The sequence below is a fragment of the Poecilia reticulata genome, chromosome 2 (assembly GCF_904066995.2).
Source record: "Poecilia reticulata chromosome 2, P_reticulata-male-v2, whole genome shotgun sequence".
Taxonomy (NCBI): domain Eukaryota; kingdom Metazoa; phylum Chordata; class Actinopteri; order Cyprinodontiformes; family Poeciliidae; genus Poecilia; species Poecilia reticulata.
The window spans coordinates 6,542,399-6,568,622 of record NC_088831.1 but is presented as its reverse complement, the minus strand read 5'-3'; the positions used below and the strand labels follow the sequence as shown (position 1 = coordinate 6,568,622).

Genomic DNA, 26,224 nt, shown 5'->3' with positions numbered 1-26,224 from the left:
AATTCGACTTTTGAGAAACAAAAGTTATTTTTACTTATTTGTCAGTGGCGCAGGCGGCTTGTGGTAGAGAAATGAATATTTAATTTATGAACAGCAGCTCTGCTTGACATTTCTGTAACGTGTTGTAATCAGCATCTTGATACGCCACACCTGTGAGGTGGATGGATTATCACTAACAAAGATTGAACAATATTTGAGAGAGGCCTTTTGTGTTTGTAGAGAAAGTCTTAGCTCTTTGAATGCTGGATTTATATTTTTGTTGAATACATGACAGCAAATTATTGGACAATAATGGAAACATTCAGAATTACTAAACATTTCCTGGTTACATTAAATATGTTAATGTGTGATTTCAAATACTTGAGCATTAGAATCATGACATCTTAAAATTGTGAGTTTTTGAAACAGTTATCACAAGAAAACAAGCTTGAGAGCTATCTTATAGATACTGATATAAAGAAATTAATCTATATAAAACAAGCTAATTATGATATTGAGACTGTAATTAAAATATAAGGTAAAAAAATATTGTTTTTGTCTGGAAGCCAGAACTTTCGTACCACAATTCCTAAACGTTATTGTCACCAAATATCTGCTATTATCAGCGAAAGATTATATCGACAGTGAAGACAGTGAAACATGGTGGTGGCAGCATCATGCTGTCTCAGTTTTTTTTTTTTTTTAGTTTACTTTCAAATGGAAGTAATTTATCTTGGATTCAATCACAAGCTGTTCCAGATACTAGCCAGTTCTGACGGAGCATGCAGTTCAGCTCATATTGCCTCAGGCGTTTTGTTTAAATGTCACCTACTACAACACAATAGCTGCAGTAACATCTTCCTCTGTATGACTGTTCACTCATAAATCTCATTTTATCAGTGTAGAGAGTCCAGAATCAACCCTAAGCCAATAAAATGAAACACACAGGCGACTGTCTGCAGTGGTTTGCCTCAAACACTTCAGTTTTATTAAGGGAGTGCAGAAGCTAAGGCTTTTTGAGAGTTGTTTAAATGTTCGTTTTTATTAGGATTTACTCCCAAGTTCACCATGAAATATGGTGTTTATGTAATTTGTTCTGAAACTTCTATGTTTTCAAGAAGAGGCTTTTCTCCGCTGCAAACATTTCATTAAGGCGACAAGTCCTGCGCGTTGCTTCTTTAATTATATTTATTTCTTATTGCCCAATTTTTTTTCTTTGAGTTGCGCCAGCTACGTCAAAGCAAATTCCGTTTGCTTTTGCTCAGGTCCAACACATAGTGACAGAAACCAGAGACAAAATTATGCAGTACAAGAGCAAAATGGCGGACGAAGCGGACCTGAGGCGGCGGCTGGCCAGTCTGGAGGAATCTGTGGAACTGCACGACCACATGAAGAGACAGGTCACAGAACGCCGCCGGCGTCTACGGCTTCGCATACATAAACTTTCATGCTCATGTACGTTACTTCGGCTAATCTCTCTTTTTTTTTTTTATCGCCAGGCCTTGGCAGAGTTTGAGATGTACAGGCAGAGGATGGAGGACTCGCAGCTCTGCACCGAGGCCCAGCATACCCAGAGAGTGGTTTCCATGAGCAGAGAGGTACGGCCTTTTAAAGAAGACTCAAGAACGTACTGAAACTTTGAGACTGCAAAGTGCGAAAAAGGATTTATGCCATGTTATTTACGCTTAAAAATTATAGCAATGCTAAGGTTGAGTAATCACGCAAGTACATTCCAGCAGCAGCTTTGAATTAGCAACAAAAAGAAAGAAAAAATGCACAAATTGTACAAAGAGGAGCTGTTATTGCACAGAGTGCCAACTCTTTGGTTTGCAGAAATAGCACCACTAACTTTCATTGGCTCTGCTGGTAAAGATGTGTAAACAAACTGACTGCCGGTGATAATTATAAACTAGAATGTCATTGATTCAAAAAGAAAAAGGTCATAAAATATCGATTCCTTACATACAACGTGACACATTTATTTCTCTTAGTTCGGTGTTTATGGCTTACAGTTGATAAAAACCCCAAATTCACGCATCCAGGAAATTAGAATAGTACCTAAAAACTGCTTTAAAAGAAGGATTTGTAATTGACAAATGTTGTTTGGTCTCTATCAAGTTAAGATAACTTCAAATATTTACTAATAATCAGGGAGAAAGTAATAAAAAAAAGAAGTCATGCTGTTCCACACTTTACTTCCTGTATTTTCAAAAGTCCTAATGAGCCATTATGTAACATGTAACCCTTAATGGAATATTTTAACTACTTAAGAGCCAAAAGTCAGTAAAGAAACATAAGTGCCCCAGAAAACAAGCATGGCATATCCCAGGCCGTTTTGATCTCTCCCTTTGCTGCTTGATTCCTCTTTCTTTTTTTTTTTAAATTATTTTTATGACTCCTAAAACTGAACTGTCGCTTTGAGCAAATTTGCATAATTTTCAGAGCGTTTGTTTACACAATACGTCAGGCAGGAAGTGGAAGTTTGTTTTGGATTCATTTACTCCAGCAACTTAAAAAAGAGAAACTAGTTGAGACTGATGACTGGTTGTGAAAATTGCACAAAAGTGGACGAGGATAAAAAGCAAGAACTATCACATCATATCATATATCATATCACGCCACCTGCAAAACAGTCATATTGTTTGGTCTGATGACAATTGGAATAAATGGAAGATTTAACTGTATTCCAGTGAGGCTGAATAGGCTCAGTTCACTGTCACTGCATTGGCAGCAGTGTTCGTCTTGTACTTCATGAACCGGAACCAGCCTGCTCGGGTCACCAAGCATTACATCACACGTTATATTTTTACATGTTTTTCATTTAGATCTTGAAGGCAGCAGGTAGGGCCACGGAGCAGCTTTCAAAATGTGTCACACCGCTTGAACTTTCCCTCTTTTTCCAAAACTTCAATGACGTTTTGTTTTGTAGGATTTCATGTGTTGTGACTAAACAATATACCACATAACAATTTTATTTATTTATTAATTTTTTTGCAAACAAAAGATGTGAGAAAGTGCAGTACTCAGAGTTTCTAGACTGGAAGTCTATTCTTTTGGTCTTGATAAGTGTGGAAAAAGAAATACATTTTGGAAAAGTATTTGGATTCCCACACTATATTCCCTATTCACTTGTCTAAATGTTGTGTCCTTTCTTTCATCCTTCCTTTCTCGATTCCTTGGTTATGTTCTTCCTCTTGTTCATTCATTTTTAAGTTTTTATTTAGTTCCTTTGTTGTCTTTCTATCCTGTTTCTCTCTTCCTACCTCTGTTCCATCTGTCCTTTTTTCCTTTTTTCATCCTTCCTTCCTTGTGCCCTACCTCCCTTCAATCTGTAATTTCTCTCCTTCCCTGTGCCTCTCTGTGCCCTTTTTCTTGTACCCTTTCTTCCTTTCTGTTTATTTTCTTACTTCTGTTTCTTCCTTTTTGTATTTTGAAATCATTATAAAGGACTAAAACTGGATTTTGAACATGAAAATGTGCAAAATCTACATAGTATTCAGCCCTACAAAGTCAATACTTTGTAGAATCATCTTTTGCTGCAATCTTTCGTACTCTCAGCTTTGCACATCTGGAGATTGAAAGTTTTTGACTCAAACTTAGTCAGATTGGATGGAGAACATCTACGAACATCTATTTTCCAGTTTTTCCACTGATGCTTTGACTTTTTGGTTTTTACTTTGACTAGGCCATTCTAGCGCATAAATATACTCTGATTTAAACTATTTCATTGTATCTCTGGCTGTATGTTTATGGTTGTCGTTCAGCTTGTCAATACTGACAAATGTCTCAAGAAAAGCATTAGCACAGTTTTATGGTTTCAATCTGGGGAAATTGTGGAAAAGCTCGAGCGCTGTGAACTCTGAGGACCCTGCATGCACTCACGGCCCACAGAGGGCTTTAACCTTCTTGTTTCTCTTGGTCGTCAGTGACAGTCCAAACAGAATAGATCATGTTTCGTGGTTTCAATAGGTGGAAGAGATGCGTCGCGATTTTGAGGAGAAGCTTCGGGTGTTCAGCCAGGCTCAGGCCCAGTTTGAGGCAGATAAGCGGCGAGCGCTGGACGAGCTGAGGGCCACCCACCGACACGAGGTGGAGGAGCTCCGCAACAACCAGCAGAACCACAGCGCCACCTCTGCCGAGGACCAGGAGAAACTGGCCGAGCTGCATAGACAAGAGGTGGGCCACGACTATGAGACACAGGAAGCGAGGTGTGCAGTTATAAGGAGCCACATTCTTGATTGGCTTGGCTCAGTCCGAAGATCCTACGCTTAGTTATTACTTACCTGGAATTGCTGTTTTTGAGGATTTTTTTTCTTTTGTTTTTAAATGAAAACTGAAAAAAAAAAAAAAAAAACGACAGTGTTACTGGTGCTGTTGTTGGTTTACGAACATAATTTCAACTAAAAGTGGTTGTAATTTTGATCATAGACCTTTCGTTTTTATGCATGTCATTCCATTTTTCTTATCTCGCCTCGTTTTATCACATGCCTTAAAAAGCATTTAGGCGGAAATAAAACAGTGGGCAGACCTCAAATGTTTTCCGGTTTAGTTGCAGCAAATCTCCGATTGCATTCTGGCAGCCTGGAGCTACTGGCACGCCGGAGTACAACAAACAGATTTTCTTTCCACTTCTCCCACTCCGTGTGTGTAGGTGGAGGCTTTGATGGAGAGGGTGGAGGAGTTGACGAAGGATAAGGTCCGTCTGGTGGAGGAGTACGAGGCCAAGCTGGCCAAGGCTCAGGAGTATTACGAGCGCGAGCTGGAGGCCATGAGGCGGACGCACCAGCTGACCACAGAGAACCTGCTGGCTTGGAAAAGGACGGAGGTGACGGGGCAAAACTAAAAAAAAAAAAAAAAAACCCAACTGATTTTTCTTCTTTTTTGGCCGTGTTTAATACGTCTCTGCTCTGATTTAGGTGGAACTGCGGAAGGAGTTCCAGGCTCAGGAGGCAGCGCTGCAGCGGTCGCTGTCCAAGCTGAGGAGCGAGCTGCAGAAAGCTCAGGAGGAGGCCCGGGAGAACCGGGACAAGACCAACAGGCTGCAGACATCGCTGGCCAACGCAGAGGGAACCATTAAGGTTTGTCAAAATGAACAAATCATATTTAATCTGCACTAACCAGACATGTGCAGCTCCTTTTGCCAAACAGGTTATGGTCTTTGTGAAATTGTGGCTAAAGAAGCAATTTTGGAACAAAGCTACAACAGGTCAGTTTGTAGTTTACAGCGAGCCATGCAGAAAAATGTGTTAAGAGACTTCAAAAGGCTTAAAAAAGAGGCGGTGGTTTTTGTTAGGTGTTGTAAAAAAATAATTAAGTTTCCACAGTAAAAGCTGGAGCTTTTCTATTTTTGCAAGTTTTAATGTCCTTAAGCTGTGAAGCACCGGAGTTGTTTGTTTGAAGATTTCCTTTTTATGTATTAGAACAAACTAGTCAAATCACCGGCTTAAATCCAACTGAGGATCTTTGGCAGACTCCACAAAGAAGACTGAATAAAAGATAGACAGAGAAAAGAAACTCAACTTTCAAAAAAGACAGAGAGAGAAAAGAAACTCAACTTTCAAAAAACTTTGAAACCATGTTTTATTTTCTTCTCTCTTCACAATAATGCACAATTTGTGTTGACAAATGTATTGCAAGAGGCAAAATGGATTGATTTTCAGCAGCTAGAGCATCTGGACCAATCAAAATAAAAGCAACATGTATGAATGAAACGCCAAGTATAGAAACAGTAAATGATAGCAACAATAAAACCCAGTGAAACAGATTGAATTTGGTTCTTTTAGTGTGAAAAACTGCTAAAATCTTTAAGATGTATAAACACTTTTACAGACACTGTACAGACACTCAGATATGTTTGCAATATCGTGAGTATTTTCCATTCCAGGCTCAATTAGGTTGTCATTTCACATCAAAAATGCATAAAATTGTGCAAGAATCCCCCTTTGTCTGGTTACACTCTGGTGAAAGTGGGTTAAATTGAATGAAAAACCACTGCTGAGAACAAAGGCAGAAGTAAAAGCCTCGGGGTGGAATCTGTTTTCGAGCAGGAGGAAAGGTAATGTAGTGTGCTCTGACAGAGCTGCAGGCTCGTGCGCACAGGAGAGGCTCGAATGGTAGCATCACGAGTGTGTGTGTGTGTGTTACAGAACCTGCACAAGCAGCTGGAAGAAGCCATCCAGGATGGAGAAATCTGGGTGATGCAGCTGAAGGACACAGAGTATGAACTGGAGAGCAGCAGGGAACGGGTGCAGCAGCAGGCCACAGAAATCCTCCACAAAGCCAGTAAGACGTGACTCTGAAATAGGTTTCTGAGTCTGGAATGCTCATGAAATTTTGTCCAGGATGAGTACTGGGTTTTTTTTTCAGGTTCCTCATTTAAAGGTTGACATCATGAATAAATGGTTAAGTTTTGAATCAATACTCTAAATACTTTAGCTGCGCCATATAATCCTACACAGTTTTGCTGAGATGACTTAACTGCCGCTCTAGACACATTATTCGCTTTTAGTTTCCTATAAGCACAGAGCTGATCTGTATCCATGGCAACCTATCAGCTTAGATCAAACAAACCTGGCGTTACATGTAGGAATGCATTTGAAAAGGCATTAAAGTCAGAGATTCAGTTGTTTTTCTGTATCAAATCGGTATCGGCCGATACTGATCCTCAGATATCGGTATCGATGTCAGAAGTAAGAACAAGTGTATCAGTGCATGCATCCCTAATTAAAATAAATGTTAGAGTTGGAAAATATCTGGTTTTATTGGATAAGACACACAAACTAGAGGGGAAAATAAAGATGCTGCTCAAACCACAGGGCTAATTATGATTACTTGCAATTTAGAAGTATAATTTGGGAGTATAAGTATGAGGTAACAGATCCCAAACCAGATATCTGAAGGGCACCACAGGAAAGCCATGCAGCTGAAATGATTTGTTATGGTCTGGTGTCTGATTCTGGTTTTTGACTCTGATGTTTCCAGGTCAGATTGGTTCCTTGCAGGCCACCCAGATGGCTCATGAGGCGACCATCAGGAACTTGGACCAGGAGCAAAGTCGCCTCAAGGAGAAGATCGGCCGGCTGGAGGAGGAGAGGGAAGCACTGCTGAACCAGAGCCAGGCCGCCAGCGACCAGCACAAGCAGCAGGTGCTCAAACTGGAGCAGGTACGACCTTTCTCCGTCCGCCGCTGCAAGAGACAGATGGAGAGAACTGAACGTTCAAACGGATAACTTCTTTCTCTGTGCATCAGTCTCTTCGGGAGGAGCATCAGGGCTATGAGAAGGAGCTGTCCAGAGTGAGGGCTCACTACGATGAGGAGACGCTGCACTTTAAGGAGGCTCAGGTCCGAGCACTGGAGGAGCTGGAGGAGAAGCACCAGGCGCTGAGGGAGGAGGCCCAGCAGGAGAAGGAGGATGAGAAGAAACTTCTTGTTACGGTGAGGCTGATATGTATTGAGACACAAAAGATCTAAATTCATTTGTGCTTGGCTAAAGTATTCACACACTTAGTAACGTTCACTTTCCAAATGTTACCGCATTTTACTGGTTATGTGATAGAACAACACAGAGTACATGGGAATCGTTAGTAGCCAAATCAAATTCTTGTTTGCAGCAAAATGTGGAAAGCGTATTTAGCCTTGTTTATCATGCAGCAAAACCCAAAAGACTTGCAGCTGTAATTGCATTTAAACGCAAACACTCTACAAAGTATGAATTCAAGGGTGATAAATGCAAATGCATGCAAAAATATGAAAACCATTCATTATTTTTCTTCCCCTTCGCAGTTGCGCTCTGCTTCCTGTTGTTCCGTCATAGAAAATCCAAATCCAGTTTGTTTTTTGTAACCTTCCAAAAAAAACGAGAACGTTTAAAGTGGTGTGAATTTGAATGTGATTTAAAACAATAAGTCGTGTTGCGCAGCCGTTCCATTTTCCCTTCACATCGTTCCGATCTGTTCCAGGAACTGAGCAAAACCGTCAGCCGGCTGCACACATATAATTGGGTCAACATTAAGGCTAAAGCTTGAAAAACCGCATCAGCCTCCATTTGTTTCCTGCTGCGTCTTTCACCCTGTCATCAGTTCCATCGTCCTTCCCTCTCTCCGTCTCTCCCCCGCCCTTCGCATTCTTCCTCCTTTGTGTCTCACAGTTTAAAGTGACTGCGTGAGAGGAATACAAATGTCCTCTCTGCTGGAGGAGCAGGAAGAACTACTGATCACATTATGCAGGTTAAATTAATTTAACCTGGACCATTTACCGTGACAGTGTCCTTTTTTTTCTTTTTCTACCAGCACTGGAACATGGACGCTGATTTTTTTTTTCTTTGCTGTTTAATCTGATCTCTCATAAAGAAGACAAGATCAGTCTCAGCTGTTGTCAGTCCGCTTTTGTACTCTTATTGCATTTCATGTTTCTCTCTGAATACACCATTATACATTTACCAGAATTTTTCTTTTTCTTTGTATTGTAGGAATAAATTGAGGTGAACTAAGTTTGTTTACAACAGAGAGCAACAAAATTGAATTACAAAGAACAAATCTGGTTCTTAATCAAATCCTAATGAGTCAGATTGAAAGTGTCATGGAGTCATCAGCCTCATGACATTAATATTGACATGAAAAATAATATTGAAGAAATAAATATATCAATTCTAATTAAAAACATAAATAAGTGATAAGTTATTTACTGTTATGGTCTGTAAGATATATTTATTCTCAGTACTAGATGTGGTCTCAACAAACCCATGACACTTTATCAATATTATTTTATCTTTTATCTGGAAATAGTGTCTGTTTATTCTTGCCATACAGTCCTCTGTATTAATTATTGTTCCAAAGGTCTTGCCATACAAGTTTATTCCTCTGTATTTACTTTAGTTTCTTAGTTTATTTTTACATTTTGTTCTTCATTCATTTCCATTTAGTTTCATTTGATTAGTATTATCCTCTCTTGGTTTATTGCTATGTCCACTTTAGTTTCTTTCCTGTTGCTAGATTTATTTTATCATTTATTGTTTTATCATTTATTGACGCTCACCATCAGTAATCTCATCACCTGCTGCGCTGCCTAATCAACACATGATGTGTTTCACATCATGTGTTGATTTTTTCACTGTTCAGCGTCGGATTCTCTGTTTTTATGCCATAATTCACATCTAGTTCGTCGCTCCGTTTTATGTCCCGCTTCTCCTGTTTCAGAGTTTTGCGCAATGTGAACGTCTTTTTTTTAACCCCCTATGTTGCAGGGCGGTCGGGAAACGTATCGATGGGGGAAAGGCAGACTGATATAAACCTTTTAAAACAACGGAAACAATTTCTGCATTCTGGTTATTGAAATTTTAAAGTGCTGTGTTGTTCTATCATCCCCCTTTCATACCGGACCACTTACGGCACCGTGGAGGGATTTCCTGATTTAAATGGGTTCATTTTTCAGAGGGATACGCAGTGAGGGTATCGTGATTTTAGCTACCAGTAGCAGGAGAACGGAGCTGCGCCAAGAAGCCAACAGAAGCTGACAAACACTGAATAGAAGAAGAGCTGCCATCGATACAGTTGCAGCCAAGCATGGTTTAATGTTACACAAGACAGTTTTACCAAGTTGCTCAAAGTCTAAACTGGCATTGTTGTGCATTTAAGGTGTAAAGTTTACCTTCGACTAAACGCCCCCAAAGGCATCCCAGCGCCCCCGCTTTGTAAAAATGTCCGCCAGCGCCCCCTGCCGTCCTCTGAACGCCCCCTGGGGGGCGGTACCGCCCATGTTGAGAACCGCTAATCTAGACACAAGAAGAAGTTTTGTTTGTTTTATAAGTGGAGATCAGATTTAAACTGGGTTAGGATAAATCGCAGTGCAAGAAGCTGTAGATGTTCTTACTCTCCGTACCGTTTCTGTCATGTCGGTTTTAAGGTTGCGAACCCACATGCAAGAACACAGTCAGACAGAGCGAGTCAGAAACAATAATGTTTATTGAAGGATCAGGGAGCTGGTGGCGAAGCCGAATCGGCGGACCGGTTCTTCTACTGCCAACGGGAGAAAGCAGGGTTAGCGGGAACTCAGCGGAGTTTCTCCAGGAAATGACTGAGGTGAGCTTACTTGGCGTGGAGGTATTAGGGGCGAAGCGGAGCGCGAGCCGAGAGTCCGTTGACGAGCGATGCTTAGCTCTGATGTCGGGCACGGCCTGGAGCCTGATCCGTCCAGGCGGTCCTCCGGGAAGTTCGGGCGTGGGCCTCCTGGCCCGTTGCGTCCCGAAGGGGAAATCCCGGGGAGGGATCGACGAGGGGAGATCACGCACACACACACACAGGGAGTTGCGTCTGACCGGGAACACCGGCAGCGTCGGGAAATCACACAGGAGGGAGGTGATCCACAGCGGGGAGACAGACTTACACGAATGCGGGGGCAGCTGGTTTCCGGGAAACAACTAGAAGACGGCGGGAGAATCTGGCGAGGGAGACAACAAGGGTTAGACGAGAGTAATCACAGAAGGCCTCTTTCTGGAACGCTGGTTACCGTGGTAGGCAAACACTCAGGCGGTGAGACGGAGTGTAGCTGCTGCTTATATCGCAGGTCCACGCCCTCTAAACCAGCTGCAGGTGTGTGTCCGGGTTGAACCAGGACACTTCTCAGGGGTGGAGCATGGGTGACATCTGCTGGATGTCTTGAGAAGTGGTGGTTCCAGGGACAGGTGGAAATAAAACTAACTAAAGGAAAACAAACTAAGAAACTAGGAAAAGGGGAGGACAAACAGACCCTGACAGTACCCCCCCCTCAACGGACGCCACCTGGCGGCCGAACAGAGGACGGGGTCTGGGAGTCCCTAAAGTCTCTAATAAGGGAGGGGTCTAAAATGAATGATCCCGGAACCCAGGAACGTTCCTCAGGACCATAACCCTCCCAGTCGACAAGGAACTGGTGACCCCGACCTCGTCGCCGAGTGGCGACAATCCGGCGGACGGAGAAGGCCGGATGGCCATCGATGACCCGGGCGGGTGGAGGGGGTTCGGCCGGAGGGCAAAGTTCACTGGAGAGCACTGGCTTAATTTGGGAAACGTGGAAGGTTGGGTGGACACGCAGAGACGGGGGAAGGCGGAGGCGTACAGCTGAGGGGCTAATGACTGCCAGCACTTCAAAGGGGCCAATGAACCTTGGAGACAACTTTCTAGACATAGACTTGAGGGGAATGTTGTGTGTGGACAACCATACCTTTTGTCCCACTATATAAGCAGGTGCAGGGGTTCTACGACGGTCAGCCAGGCGTTTATTGGTAGCGGAGGTGTTGTTGAGGGCAGTGATGGTGTCCTTCCAAATCTTATGGCTTCGTCGGATGTGGTGTTGTACCGACGTGATCGAGAGGTTCTCCTCGTCAGAGGGGAGGAGTGGTGGTTGGTAACCCAGGACCACTTCAAACGGAGAGAGACCTGTGGCTGCAGAAATGTGGCTGTTATGTGCATACTCGACCCATGGGAGGTATTGGGCCCAATCGTTGGGGTTCGTGGAGGTCAGGCATCGCAGAGTCGTCTCTAGCTCTTGGTTCATACGTTCTGTCTGGCCATTGGTTTGTGGATGGTAGCCAGAAGTGAGGGATACCTTAGCCCCCAGAGCCGAGCAGAACTGACGCCAGACCTGTGATATGAACTGGGGCCGCGATCCGAGAGGATTTCCTGCGGGATGCCATGTAGTTTAAAGACATGTTTAATTAATAACAGGGCAGTCTGGGCAGCCGTGGGCAGCTTACGTAGGGGAACAAGGTGACATGCCTTGGAGAAACGGTCGACGATGGTGAGGATGGTGGTCATACCTTTACTGGTTGGGAGTCCGGTAACGAAATCTATGGCCACGTGGGACCAAGGGCGCTTAGGTATGGGTAGTGGTTGTAGGAGTCCTGCGGGGGGTTGATTGGATGACTTGTTCCGGGCACAGATTGGGCAGGCTGAAACAAACTCCTTGACATCTTTGTGTACGGAGGCCCACCAAAACCGTCTGTTTATTAGCCCAATCGTGCGGCTAACGCCGGGGTGACCTGAGAACTTAGAATTGTGTATCCACTGGAGAAAACGGGATCGGACAGAGGACGGAACATACACCTTACCCGGTGGGCAGGACTCTGGGGCTGGTTCTGTTTGCTGAGCTTGATGGACGATGTCTTCGATCTCCCAGGTGACCATTCCCACGGTGCAACTGGGAGGCAGGATGGGAGCTGGGACCACCTCAGCGTCATCTGGGGAATAGACTCGAGATAGAGCATCGGGTTTAACATTCCTTGAACCTGGGCGAAATGTGATAGGTTAAATCGAGAAAAGAACAGAGACCAACGAGACTGGCGGGGATTGGATTTCTTGGCTGCTTGCAAGTATGTCAGGTTCTTGTGATCGGTCCAGACCAGTACGGGGTGTTCGGCGCCCTCCAGCCAGTGGCGCCACTCCTCCAAGGCGAGTTTAATCGCGAGAAGCTCTCTGTCGCCCACGTCATAATTCCTCTCAGCTGGTGAGAGTCTACGGGAAAAGAAAGCGCATGGATGGAGCTTATGGTCGTGGGTAGACATCTGGGAAAGAACCGCGCCGACCCCGGTGTCGGAGGCGTCAACTTCCAGAATGAATTGCTTCTTGGGGTCAGGCTGGACCAGAATGGGAGCGTGTGCAAACCGGGACTTGAGCTCCTCGAAGGCGGCCTCCGCTTGAGGGGTCCAGACGTATTCTCTCTTGCTGGAAGTGAGAGCGGTGAGGGGTGAAGCAGTCTGACTGTAATTGCGTATGAACCTCCTGTAGAAGTTTGCAAACCCCAAAAAGCGCTGTAGTTGTTTGCGGTTTTCGGGTTTAGGCCAGTCGAGTACTGCCTTGATCTTGTCCTCGGATGCTCTAACCTGTCCCTTTCGAGGATGTACCCTAGGAAGGTTACTGAAGGGCGGTGAAACTCACACTTTTCCGCTTTTACATACAGCTTATTCTCCAGAAGGCGTTGGAGAACCAGACGGACATGTTGTTTGTGCTCCGCGAGGGATTTGGAATATATCAGGATATCATCCAGGTAGATGAACACAAAGACATTGATGAGATCCCTCAGGACGTCGTTCACCAGGGCCTGGAAGAAAGCAGGTGCGTTAGACAACCCAAACGGCATGACCAAATATTCATAGTGGCCCATGGGGGTTTTAAACGCCGTCTTCCACTCATCACCCTCCCTTATGCGAAGGAGGTGGTAAGCGTTCCTGAGATCTAGTTTTGTGAATATGGTTGCTTCTTGGACGGGCTCAAAGGCTGAGGATAATAATGGCAACGGGTACTTATTCTTGATGGTGATCTGGTTGAGTCCACGGTAGTCAATACAGGGCCGGAGAGAGCCATCCTTTTTCCCCACGAAGAAGAACCCTGCTCCGAGGGGAGAGGATGAGGTGCGGATAATCCCTGCAGCTAGAGACTTGTTTATGTACTCCTCCATGGTTTGCCTTTCTGCTCTAGAGATGTTATATAGCTTACTGTTGGGTAATGGGGCGCCAGGCAGTAGATCGATGGCACAGTCATACGGTCTGTGGGGTGGCAGAGACAGGGCTTTGTCCTTACTGAAAACAGGAGCTAGATCATGGTACTCACGGGGAATGGAGGAGACGTCAGATGGGTCGATCTCAGCTGGCTCTGTAGGCGTAGTGACGACTGGAAAGGCGGAATGAAGGCAGGTACTGTGACACTTTGTGGACCACGACTCAATCTTGGTCTCGGCCCAGTCTATGTGCGGGTTGTGCTTGTATAACCAGTCGAAACCAAGGATGATGGAGGCACTGGCGGCAGGAAACACGAGGAAAGTAATCTCTTCTGTGTGATTACCTGAAGTGAGTAGACGCACTGGCTTGGTTTGATGGGTGATCTGTGGCAGGTTCCCTCCGTTGAGGGCTGATACCCGGAGAGGAACTGGAAGCGGCTCGATTTCAATAGACAGTTGCTCGACGATGTCTGAATTAATGAGGTTCTGTTCACACCCTGAGTCAATGAGGGCTGATAAAGAATATGGTTCGTTAATGATTATGGAGACAGGGATGATGAAGCGAGATCTTACTGCTGTAGTCTCCGGCAGTCTCCCCGTCCTTACTGCCGGACCTGCGGGTTTAAACGTATTGGACAGTTAGCGATTACATGATTGGGTTCACCACAGTAAAGGCAAAGCCGGGAGCGCATCCTCCTCTGCCGCTCCTCTGGGGTTAGCTTAGCGTGTCCCAGTTGCATGGGTTCTGGTCCTGTAGATGAGGGAAAGGTGGGTGGAGGTTGGACAGTCGACTGGTTACTGACCTGTGCGGAGCGCGGAAGGGCGGTGCGGCGGGATCGCTCACTCATCCTTGACCGAATCCGGTTGTCTAATCTTATGGCCAAGTTAATAAATTCATCCAGAGACTCTGGTTCATCTAGAGTAGCCAGTTGGTCCTTTATCTGCTCATTTAACCCATGAAAGAATGCGCTTTTAAGCGCAGCAGGGTTCCAGCCTGAAGCAGCGGCCAAGATTCTAAAATCGATGGCAAAGTCTGACACAGTCTTCTGGCCTTGCTTCAATCCGTGTAGTTCACGGGAGGCTGAAGTCTTCTCAGCCTCTTGACAAAACACCTGCTGTAACTCCTTCAAAAACTCGGGGAAGGTACACCCATAGTTAGAGGCTGAAGAAAACCGGGCTTCGGCCCACTCTAGGGCTCGACCCGTCAACAGGGATAACACGTAGGAAATCTTAGCACTGTCATGCAAAAAACTCTGCGGTGAATGATTAAAGATGATATTGCATTGGAGAATAAACCCCTTGACCTTCCGGACGTCACCTGAAAATTTCTCTGGCGCTGAGGGTCGGACGTCCGAAAACATGGAGCGGGCTGGTGGATCCGGAGCCACTGTCGGGGAAGGTTGAGAGCTGGGAGCCTGCTGAACTGAATTCCGTAGGAAAGTGGTTAATTCTGTTAGTTTATCGTTAGTCTCGGCTTGACGACTAGCTAACTCCCGTAATGCGGAGTCATGTGACTGGACTAGCGCGTGTTGTTCGGACAGCGCCCGTCTGATTGCGTCTGCTGAGGTTCCGAACTGGCCTGAGTGTTCTGTCATGTCGGTTTTAAGGTTGCGAACCCACATGCAAGAACACAGTCAGACAGAGCGAGTCAGAAACAATAATGTTTATTGAAGGATCAGGGAGCTGGTGGCGAAGCCGAATCGGCGGACCGGTTCTTCTACTGCCAACGGGAAAAAGCAGGGTTAGCGGGAACTCAGCGGAGTTTCTCCAGGAAATGACTGAGGTGAGCTTACTTGGCGTGGAGGTATTAGGGGCGAAGCGGAGCGCGAGCCGAGAGTCCGTTGACGAGCGATGCTTAGCTCTGATGTCGGGCACGGCCTGGAGCCTGATCCGTCCAGGCGGTCCTCCGGGAAGTTCGGGCGTGGGCCTCCTGGCCCGTTGCGTCCCGAAGGGGAAATCCCGGGGAGGGATCGACGAGGGGAGATCACGCACACACACACAGGGAGTGGCGTCTGACCGGGAACACCGGCAGCGTCGGGAAATCACACAGGAGGGAGGTGATCCACAGCGGGGAGACAGACTTACACGAATGCGGGGGCAGCTGGTTTCCGGGAAACAACTAGAAGACGGCGGGAGAATCTGGCGAGGGAGACAACAAGGGTTAGACGAGAGTAATCACAGAAGGCCTCTTTCTGGAACGCTGGTTACCGTGGTAGGCAAACACTCAGGCGGTGAGACGGAGTGTAGCTGCTGCTTATATCGCAGGTCCACGCCCTCTAAACCAGCTGCAGGTGTGTGTCCGGGTTGAACCAGGACACTTCTCAGGGGTGGAGCATGGGTGACATCTGCTGGATGTCTTGAGAAGTGGTGGTTCCAGGGACAGGTGGAAATAAAACTAACTAAAGGAAAACAAACTAAGAAACTAGGAAAAGGGGAGGACAAACAGACCCTGACAGTTTCATTTAACAGTGTTTCTTTATCATTAATCTACTGGAATCAGGAACATAAAATGTGCCAAGCTTTGTAAAAGTATTTTAACTTAACATTTTCTCCGAGCTGAGCTGTGGATTTCTCCTGCTCCTCCAAAGTTACCAAACAAATGTTAGGTGCTAAAAATCAGATGGCAGCTCATGGATAAAGAGCCGTCCTGTGGCTGTGAATTAACGTTTCTGGAAATGAAGTTGAAGTTCTTCTTCTGCATTTAGCTCATTTGCTACATCTGTTTTTCTTACCTCTTATGCTCCAAGTGTATTACAGCCACCGAATTTTTATTTAAATGCCTGTTATCCATTTTCAAACCAAATGGAAAAGCAGATTGAGATTTAACTCTGGTTTTCTAAAATATGATAAATGGACATTAAGCTTCTGCAGCCGCCGTCACACAGAGCAGGACTTAGCCGTGTTGAAAATTTGAGCGCTCCGCTTTGAAACAAGGCCTGTGCAAGGACACCCATGCATTTCAATGAATTAGTCCCTTGTCAAAATGATGCAAGAAGCTACAAAGAGCATGTAGCTGAGGTGAAACTTGCTAGGGGGCAAGTATTTTGACATGCACGCTCAAGTATATGCACATTAATATACATGAGCTTAAGACAAGAGCCTCTGTTGTCACTTGTGGTAGAGATTTCTGCTCCGCTCCCATCTGGCCTGCATGAAATGAGCTCTCGCTTTGCGGTTAGTCCACATTACCGACAGGAATACTCCTGCGGTCACACCTTCACGATTCAGAGCGTTAGCCGTGTTTGTAAATTACTCGCCGAATCGATATTTATCCAGCTGAGGCTGCAGACTTTCAGGGATTTCAAATTGCGCAATAAAACACCCAGATGGAAACGCCTGTTTTGCCGGTCGCTTTGTCTAGTTGGAGGGGGGAAGTCAAGGTGGATCTAAGGCGGCAGTTTGCAGTCGATTTTTATGCATAATGTCGCATCTGCTTCAATGAATCCATGCAAGAAAACACATTAAGGAAGAGCAAATACAGCAGAAATGACACGAATAGCATCGTCGGGATAACGGGTTTTACACGCGCTCATAAATATGTAACGACACGAATTCAGTTTAATTAATAGTATCCGAAGGAAAGAGGAAATACCCGCTTCTGCAAAGCCTCTGTTGCGGCGTTAGCAGAGCACAGAAAGGCTTTGTGCGCTTTTATAAAGCAGCATACGTGGATGAATCACCAGGAGTAAATAAGAAACGGCGAGAAGCAGATGTGAGGAGGAGATTTTCACAAGAGAAATTCCGAGTGGCCCGGAAAAGGATTTGATGCTTCGGCTTGAAGGATTAAACCGAGTGGTCGCTTCCACCAGACGGCCTTTTAAAGTGTAAATGACAAGTCATGTGTCTCCTCCGCATCCAGTAACGCTCTGCCGTGCCGAACAGCTGCCAGGCCGCCATACCACGTCACAAATGGGATTTACAGTAGGGGCAGCTTATTAAATCTGCTGGGGTTTTTTTTGTTTTTTTTTTCTGTGTAGATTTTATTTTTAGTTTATTGAAGGGTAAACGGTCCACCAAGCCTTCACCGTCTGTGCAGGCAGCTGATAAATTCTATCAGGATGATGAATGAAACTCTCCAATCAGGGGCGATTCATCTAAATCTCACTGCTTCTTGTTCTTCTATTTTTTCTTTTCTCTTCTGTCCAGAAAATGAGCCAGGAGTTTGAGATTAAACGTCTGTCCTTAGAGGAGCAGAGAGATCGCCTTCAGCAACAACTGGACAACTTAAAGGAGGAGCTCACGGCCAAACTCAACATGGCCAATCAGGAGGTGGGAAATGATTCATATGCGTCCGACACTTTCCCTGTGACGATGCGGTAACCTCCGCCGCCGGTTCCTCCTCAGGTGTCCCACCTGCAGGAGATCGTGAGGGAGGGGGAGCAGAACCTGAATTCGGCTCAGACGCAGATAAGCTGCCTGAAAGAAACCCAGGAGAAGCTGCGGATAGAGCTGGACGCAACCAGAGGCCGCGTGCGAGAGACCAGCAACCTGCTCACTGACCTACAGGTGAGCGTTGGCGGCACAGTCCTCCAGACGTTCCCGATTTTCATGCTTTTTACTCACTTTTGCTATTCTTATGTATATGTACATCAGAAAATTTTATTTTTATATCACGCATAATGCCGAACAGCTGCCAGGCCGCCATACTACATCAAGTTGCAAAGTAACATTTAAATTAACATTTTAATATCAGAAGTGGGTAAAGTTCACAAAAATTGTACTTAAGTAAGAGTAAAAAAGGAGTCATCCAAGAAATTACACATATAAGAGTAAAAAAAAAAAGTATTTGGTAAAAAGGCTGATCAAAACATTAGTCATTTAATATTTAAAAATTACAGAATCAGACAGACCACAATATAAAATAAATAAATACATTTATTTGTATATCCATTTACAATAACCACAATCATTTTACTCAAGTAAGAGTAGCGATACTTTATAACAAAATTCCTAAAGTAAAAGTAAAAAGAACAACGTAATAAGAATACTCCTAAAGTATTTTTTTTAATGTAACTTGTTCTAACTCTGTTTAGTGTGATTCTGGTTTTCTCTGCACACGTACGTAAAATGTGTTGCTCTATTGGATCAATATTTGGACCTACAAGCTCAGGATAATCAATAACATGTAAAGGTTTTACATTTCTTCAACAGCAGACAAATAAATATATTGTTATTTCAAAGTGCCACACTTGGATATCTGTGATTTGGAGTTCATAGAAGGAGAAATCCACTGGAACAATCCTATAAACGGGATTTTCCACTAAGAAAATTTGAGAAATCTCTCCAGTCCTGACCTCTAAAGTCTCCTGTGGCTGCATCTTTCTCACATGAAACATCAGCAGAGATTCTTCCACTAAAACAGGATGAAGCTTTTGTGAATCTCAAACTGTGTTTTGTACAATCGCTGCTAAATATGTTAAATATCTTCCAGATCTTGATAAGTATGGAAAATAATAATAGTGTGCAAAAAGACTTGTGTAATTTATTTTCTTTCATTTTCATTCCTTCCTACTTCCTTTATTTCAGAGCATCACTGCGTCCTTTTTCCTTCCTTTCCTTCCATTGTCTCTCTTTTCCTTCTTTCCTTCTCTCTTCCCTTCTTCTTTCCTTTGCCTCACCAAATCCCACCTTCAGATTTGAAAGCAATAGAAGCAGACTAATAAAATATTTGTAGCACCAGTTATTCGCTTATACCTCTTTCTTGCATCTATAATCATATTATAGATGCATAATTGTTGCAAACGTAGTAATATTTTGTAAAAAGCCGGGCTGCAAGATATTAGAAAAACTTTCTGCTGCTAAAATTAATCTGACGATCAGAAACATTTAATAAAGTGGACATTCTGTGCAAGTTGCATAGGGATGAATTAATAATAGTTTACTGTTGCATGAGTTATTTGTGTAGTTTTTTGTCAAGTTTAATCCAACAAATGTTGACCAGGACTTGCACCCTCTAACTCTCGAGAAGCGCGCCGCTTCCTTTAACCTCTCCTTACCCCCTCTCCCGCTGATTCGATTTAAACTTCGCGTCGCAGACGTTCAGCGAGTTCGCAGAGGATGGGAAGGGGAAGTTTCTCGACTCTCAGATGCGAAAAAGAGGGGACTGAAAAGCGGCGAAACGGGAGGACTGAAACGCATTTGGAGAGCAGAACGGGAGGAAATGAAGGAAACAAGTGCTGCGCTGAAGGCCAGCTGTGGGATAATGATGATGAAGCTATTATGAGTTGAGTGGTCGCATGTCTGAAAGGAACTCTGTCGGTGCGAACACTGTGAGCATATATGTAGTGTGCAACATGCTGCTTACGGAGGACAGACTGTATATTTTAATGCTAATTCTGACCATCGATACCATAGTGCGTTTTTACTCCATTATAATAATTTTCCTGCTGCTTGAATGAAAAAGTAAATGAGGGAGACGTGGATTGCAACGGAGAGAATGAAGAGGGAGAGATGAAATGAGAAGCAATAATTAGCTGAAATTGCAGTGGTCTGCTTTTCTGTCTTAATAGTGCCTGTGTCTATATAAAGGAACGGATTTGGCAGAGCTGAATGCAGGATTTTACCTTTTATTCGCTTTTTAGCTCATTTTGCTTTAGACAAAAGCACAAAATCGACTGGGGCCAGATTTACTTTAAAATTAGAACACGCTTTGTTTTGTGGGGACTAAAGCTGGTTGGTTCGGTAGGACGAACTGAAAAAGAAGCCAAAAAAGTCCGCAAGTTTTCTATTTTTTATTTTTATCACCTTTACGTATAGTGATGTTCATCACATTATGTATTTTATTTTTTAATTTGAATCCCCTTGGTCCTAAGACAACTAAAGTGATTGGCTTGGATGCTGACAGTAGCTGCGTTTTCATTACAAATGTACACAAAACTTTGTAATGTTTCACTAATGTCGAAAAACAAAAACAAAATTTTGCAATTATGTTGTTTCCATTAAGTGAGAAATGCAATTAAAATTCCACGTGAATAAGTTTGTTCACGCAACAAGTCATTAAAAAACATCATCCTCCAACTACTTCCTGTTGTTGATCACGTGACTTGTGTAACGTGAAAAAAGTGTTTCCACTTCAGTTTTACCTAATAAATAAATAAATAATTTTATTCCTTGCAAAATCATAGAATTCCTTTAGTGTTCTCTTGACCAGTGTAGCAAAAGATGCATCTGCAGAACTTATTCACAGAGAAACAAGGGCTTTTTTTTTATCTTAAATGCAAAATGTACATATATATATTTTTGTGCAATTTTGGCTTAATTACTGCTCCGATGGTGTTGTCAGAGGAGTTATTAAGCTAACGACCTTTTTAAGTAAGAAATGGGTGGGGGAAATTGAACATATGCATAATTGCAGCAATGGTTTTAGTGATGACAAATGTAAATACACAAACTCTGGAGTGGGAAAAGCTTTTCTGGAAAATAAAATGACTATGCATTATTAATTGCTGGAATAACTCTGCAAACGTGTCCAATCATGATAAAGAACTAGTTTAACTTAAAACATCTGAGCTCGTGGAAAAGGGGAAGAAAAACAACAAGCACACAGAGATGACGTCATCATGACTCCATAATGGACTCTCTCCAAACATATAGTGACTCTATGCAGAAAGAGTCATTTTCAAGCCTCACTGCTATGATTTTCTCTTTTTATGTCTTTTTCTTTATCCTAAAAGTGGCATTTTATATAGGAAAAGCAAACATCTGAGACCTGCTAACCCTTATTTAGACGCAGCAAAATGTAAAATGTCATCCCGTCGTAATTAGTTCTCCGAAGCAGCAGAGTTTGGATTTACCCACTCAAGCAGCGCTTCCCCTCGCAGCTAAAAATAAGAGCATTTAAAGGTCTTATAATGAGCTCATCGGCACATAAGCTCTGAATCCTCTTCAGCTGCTGGAAATGACTGACCTGATGAAGTTCACATCAAAAGCAGCACTTTAGAAATGGACGTAGAGGCTGAGGTGCTGTGTGTCACCCAGCAGAATTTATTTATTCTTTTTTTTAAAAAAAGCTTCTTCTGCTTAATTCAGGAAAAAAAAATACAAGAATGCATCTGAATTCCCCCGTTTGTGCTCCCAGGAGGAGATTGAGACCCAGAAGCAGCAGCATGATGCCAGGATGATGGCCATCCGCACAGAGGAGAAACAGAAGATTGACAAGATGGCGGACGACTTGGATCAGAAGTGGAGGGATGCTCTGCGGTGAGGAGGAAACGAATCCCATCTCATCCCTGTCAGCCTGTCGGTCTCAGCTGTCTCGTTTTTGATTTTGCTATTTGTTTTCTAATTCGTGTCTGTCACTCCTCACCCTCCTGCCGCGGTTGCCCTTATTATCAGAGGCAGACAGCTTCTTGCCCAAGAACGGACGGCTACTAATGAGACGGAATAAAAACAAACACCTAATTTCCCAGACTGATGAAATATTTGCAGATCGCCTTATGCCAGCTGGAGAATAAACACACAAGCACAGAATATTAATGCAGGCACGTCTCAATAATTTGCTTCAACGGATAAAGTTGTTTCTTTTTTAAATTACAAGAATAAAGTCAAAATAATACGTTATTTTTTGTATTATACGAGCAACACTACTACAACTTGTAATAGTATAAGTCATTGTATTACGAGTAAAAAAAAGTTTACTTTATTCTCATGTCATGACCTTAGTTTCACATAATTGTGACTTTACTCTCATAGAACTTTATTCTGCTATCATAACTTATAAACTAATAAATAAATCTCGCTAAACATTTTAGACTATATTTCACTTTAAAGTCTCTTAAGACCAACAGACAGGGATTTTTAATACAGGAATGTTATTGAATGTAATGTATCCAAGGATATTAATGGAAAGTCCAGTGGAAGAAAAATCTGTATTTTGAGCTACAAGTCACAATCATCAAAATGAGCTAAAAACACAAAAGATGTCACTCTGTGTGTAATGTTTCTATATGAAATATTTCCACTCCCTTCTCCAGGGAGGAGGTGCGTTTGTTGAAGGAAGAGCTGAGCGAGGAGTACGAAGCCGACAAACAGGCGGCTCTCAGTCAGCTTTCCCAACAGAAGGATCTGGAGCTAATGGCGTCACGAGAAGCCTGGCAGAGGAAAGTGGAAGATCTACTGGAGCAGGTAAAACATGGTGGCACTAAACTCACTCAGGCTAAGGTCGTGACCTTTACTCTTCTGCATCTTTGCCTCTAAATTCCCAAAGAGATTGTTGAAAAATGAGCAAAACTAAACGTGTCTCAACCTGTCAAAGTTTGAACCAGGCTGAATAAAAGAAACCCAAATGGAAAACATCTTTGCAGGAAACGATAAAAGTGAAACAACAAGCAAGCTGATTTGAAGAAACATTAGAAACAAACCAACTCTCCCTTTCTCTCTCTATTTCATTTTGTCACTAAGAAAACCTCAAATGGTTGCAATTTAAATATGAACCAAAATAAAATAAAAGCCAGAAGTTTGACACTGAACTCTGGTTTCCCTGAAAAAGTGGGCAGTGATTTATTCCACACTGAATAAGGTACGAAAGCATAAACAAGCTAACAGGGTTTAAAAAAAAATTAACTTCATATGAATCCCACAAAAATGGGATTTTGTTACTGTGGCGGAAAATGATTATGTAGTCAGAGTGAGGGGGCTGCTGGAAATAGAAAGCTAAATTTGGACCAGATGGGAGTGGGAGGACGGATTTCTTGATCTTTTCTTTGTTTTTTCTGAACAAAGCGATAACCTTTGACCCCTCTGCCTCGTTGGGGCGTCTGTGAGTGACGGCTCCACTTGATATCGCCGTTTGTTGACAGGCTGAGGCAGAACGGCCTGTCAGAGGAGACAGACATGCAACCAATCTCACGTTCACAGGCTTCCCATTCTGCTAGTGACTTCATTAACTCACCGGTTTTGTAATTTACATCCAGAAACTGTCAAAGCAGCAATAACTTAGTTAGAAAAATAAGGGATTTAATTTGTTGTTTTCAGGTTTACTCTTCTTCGCTCACAGCGATGTATAAAAGCTTGTTTTTATAACTTTTTCTTTTGCCAAAGCAACATGTTTTTAGCCCTCTGAGGATATGCATATGCATGCTGCATGTTATCCTGAAGAAGACCTGGAGTGTGTGTGTGTTTGAAACTGATATGTATTCGTTTTCTCGAATCCCTGCAGCTACTGTTTTGCTTTTTATTAGAATTTAAAATTAGCAGAGGAAGGACGGTTGGAGGTGTTGGGGTGGGTTTTTTTCCTCCTCAGACTCGCGTCACAGTTCCTGGGAAGCACGCTGCCTCTGGGTAATTCAGAGCTCCACTGAGTCACAGCGGAGACTTGAAAGAGGCACGTCTGGATTTGACCAGAACGCTGCCGGCCACCATTTGACGTCAGGTTTGAGCCAGACGAGCACGATTTCTACTTCTGTTAAAAAGCAATCGAACACTTGAGGACAGTTGTTTCATTTTGCAGAAAGCCGTACAAAAGATTGCTTTTAGTTCGTTTTTTTCTTTTTTTTTTTTTTTTTGACATTTTCAGTATACTGCAGAAAAATTCCATCTTAGGATATGGATCATTTGCAGAACACACACGTTCCTTTGCATTTGTCTTTTTTTTTTTTGGGTGGAGTTTTTCTGTAAATTTTTACTTAAAAGCCTACTTCAGACAAACTTCATGTTGCTTTTTGCATTGAGCATTTACTATAAAAATGCTAAATAATTTAGTTATCGTTTTTATAAATAGAAACTGAAAGATGTTTGTCCCATCTGAAGGATATCGTGTTCTCCTCCTGATGATTTCTGTTGCCAACTTTTGGTCCTTTTGGCATTTTTGTGTATGAATGAAATATATTTTGCAGATCAAATAGGAGTAAAAAAAAAGAAGATCAACTTTCATATGAAAGATTGGGGAATGACTTGAAGAAATAGACCCTTTTTTTATCTACAATCTATATCAACTTATTTATTTGCTCTTCCAACTTAACAGATACAAAAAAAGAATGGCAATTGTAAAATCATTTATCGATGACATTAATTACCCATCCCGTCTACATCTCGGATTCTGCGAAGCCATACAGTCGATCTGGTAGCTGTTGTTTGCGGCCTGCGTAGCAGCTAGCCTCTGCTGTGCGCTCTGCTCTGCCCGTCAGCCTGAAACGAGATGCTCCGACTCGACGCCGACTTGAGGGAAACGTGCTCATCCGTTGCGTCGCGTTGACAGTTGTTGACAGCCGCGCACAAAGCTGCCGTCTTGCTTTCAAGCCTCCATTCATGCACGGATCAAACAAGAAAGCCGTCGGAGGGATGTCGTTTGCTTTCACAGAGCCCAGGTGGGGGGGATTTCTGCTGCTTATCCACAAAGATTTCCAAAGTTTGTTTTAAATCCAGATGTAAACACCGCTCATGTCTACTCAAGCATTAATTAAACACCACGAGAGAGAGAGGAATGCTCGACTTCTGTCTCGCAGCTTTCCTCTTAGCTGAAAACAAATTGTACAATGCACTTTCAGACTGGGTATAAATATTGTATCATGTGTGCTGGACGCAGTGATCTTAACTGTATTGACCTAGTTACAGCGCCGCAGAAACACCAGCAGAACTGTAGGCTCAGAGAGTCCGTAAAGGCGAAAATAACCTCATGACGGCATGAGCTGTTGGCTCTTTATTTGTTAAATCAGGCTCCTCCGTCTTCGCATCATCTGCGTTTGAGGATTTTGTCTCTCTGCACTATTGATTCCGTTCACTAATTAATTGTTCCAGGAGTTAATTAGCCATGTTTTTATATCGGCGCTAACAGGTTCTGCATCAGCGATGCCCACGTGTGGCAGGCTGAACTCGCAACCCCGACTCGCTTTTATGCTGTTCATTTCACCAACCGTTTCCATGGAGACTCCATAACATGATGAGTCAGGCTGATGTTTACGTCCAACATGAATAAATCACATTCGTTTTGGGCCTTGATGCAGCCATAGTACCATTACTTATGTATATTACAACCCCTGACTAAGGATTTTTAAGAGAGATTGATGTGCAAGTTTGAATTTGTTGGGAGATTTCTCCGACACACTCTGGGTCAAAAGTTTACATGCTGTTAATAGATATTTAGGATGTTTAGCCTAAGTCAGTCAAGTGTTGCCTTGTAGCTTGAAAGTTTGGTGTTTGAATCCTAACCAAGGTGGATTTGCATATTTTCTTCTGATTTCCAAGCTATATTCTCCTTTCCCTTTGTCTAAACATTCCTTCCTTACTTTCTTCCTTACCTATGTTCTTTTCCTTCCTACGTTGCTTCCTTTTTTTTCTTCTATCCTTCTTTCCTTCTGCCATTTCAGCTGTGCGTGTTTCAGTGTTTAAAAGAAGTTATTTAGAGAACATGAAAGTCTTCCAGTGTTGCAGGCATGGCTGGATGTGCCATGATTATCTATAATGACATCTTTTTCATTAAGATATTTTAATTACCAAAGTCTCACCCCAGGCTGCAGCCTGTGTGTGTGTGTGTCTGTGTGTGTAGGTGTTTGTGCTCTAGAGTGCGTTTAATTATAAACCAGAAGCTCGGAGGTTGCCGAACATATTTGCTTTATTCGCCCTGTGAATTCGAAGGACTTTTTTTGTAAGGCAAGCGGGTCAGCTGGCTGCTCGCCTTTAAATCTTCAGCCAGTGAAGAAGCTCACAAATGTCTTCCCAATCCTAATTTCCCCCATCCTCTCATTTTAAATCCATCTTACCTTACAGCCTCTGCTCTTGTACTTCTACACTGATAAATCCTGCCGGGGATTTAACATCAGCGACTGAGGAACCAGAGCCGAC

The 26,224-nt window shown here is 43.3% G+C and overlaps 1 protein-coding gene across 4 annotated transcripts in view; it reads left to right on the top strand.

Annotated features, from left to right (window-relative positions):
* LOC103474971 (protein FAM184A) overlaps nt 1-26,224 on the top strand; it is a 45,070-nt gene that overhangs the window by 5,219 nt on the left and 13,627 nt on the right. For 3 of the 4 annotated variants that reach the window (XM_081616190.1, XM_081616193.1, XM_008426285.3), the window contains exons 3-14: nt 1,245-1,379; nt 1,479-1,577; nt 3,949-4,155; nt 4,631-4,804; nt 4,896-5,057; nt 6,126-6,261; nt 6,961-7,142; nt 7,229-7,414; nt 17,594-17,716; nt 17,792-17,953; nt 21,525-21,646; nt 22,420-22,570. In XM_081616190.1, coding sequence (XP_081472316.1) covers nt 1,245-1,379; nt 1,479-1,577; nt 3,949-4,155; nt 4,631-4,804; nt 4,896-5,057; nt 6,126-6,261; nt 6,961-7,142; nt 7,229-7,414; nt 17,594-17,716; nt 17,792-17,953; nt 21,525-21,646; nt 22,420-22,570 — 1,839 coding nt within the window. The remainder of the gene's footprint in view (nt 1-1,244; nt 1,380-1,478; nt 1,578-3,948; nt 4,156-4,630; nt 4,805-4,895; nt 5,058-6,125; nt 6,262-6,960; nt 7,143-7,228; nt 7,415-17,593; nt 17,717-17,791; nt 17,954-21,524; nt 21,647-22,419; nt 22,571-26,224) is intronic. The other variant, XM_081616197.1, reaches the window with a different exon arrangement.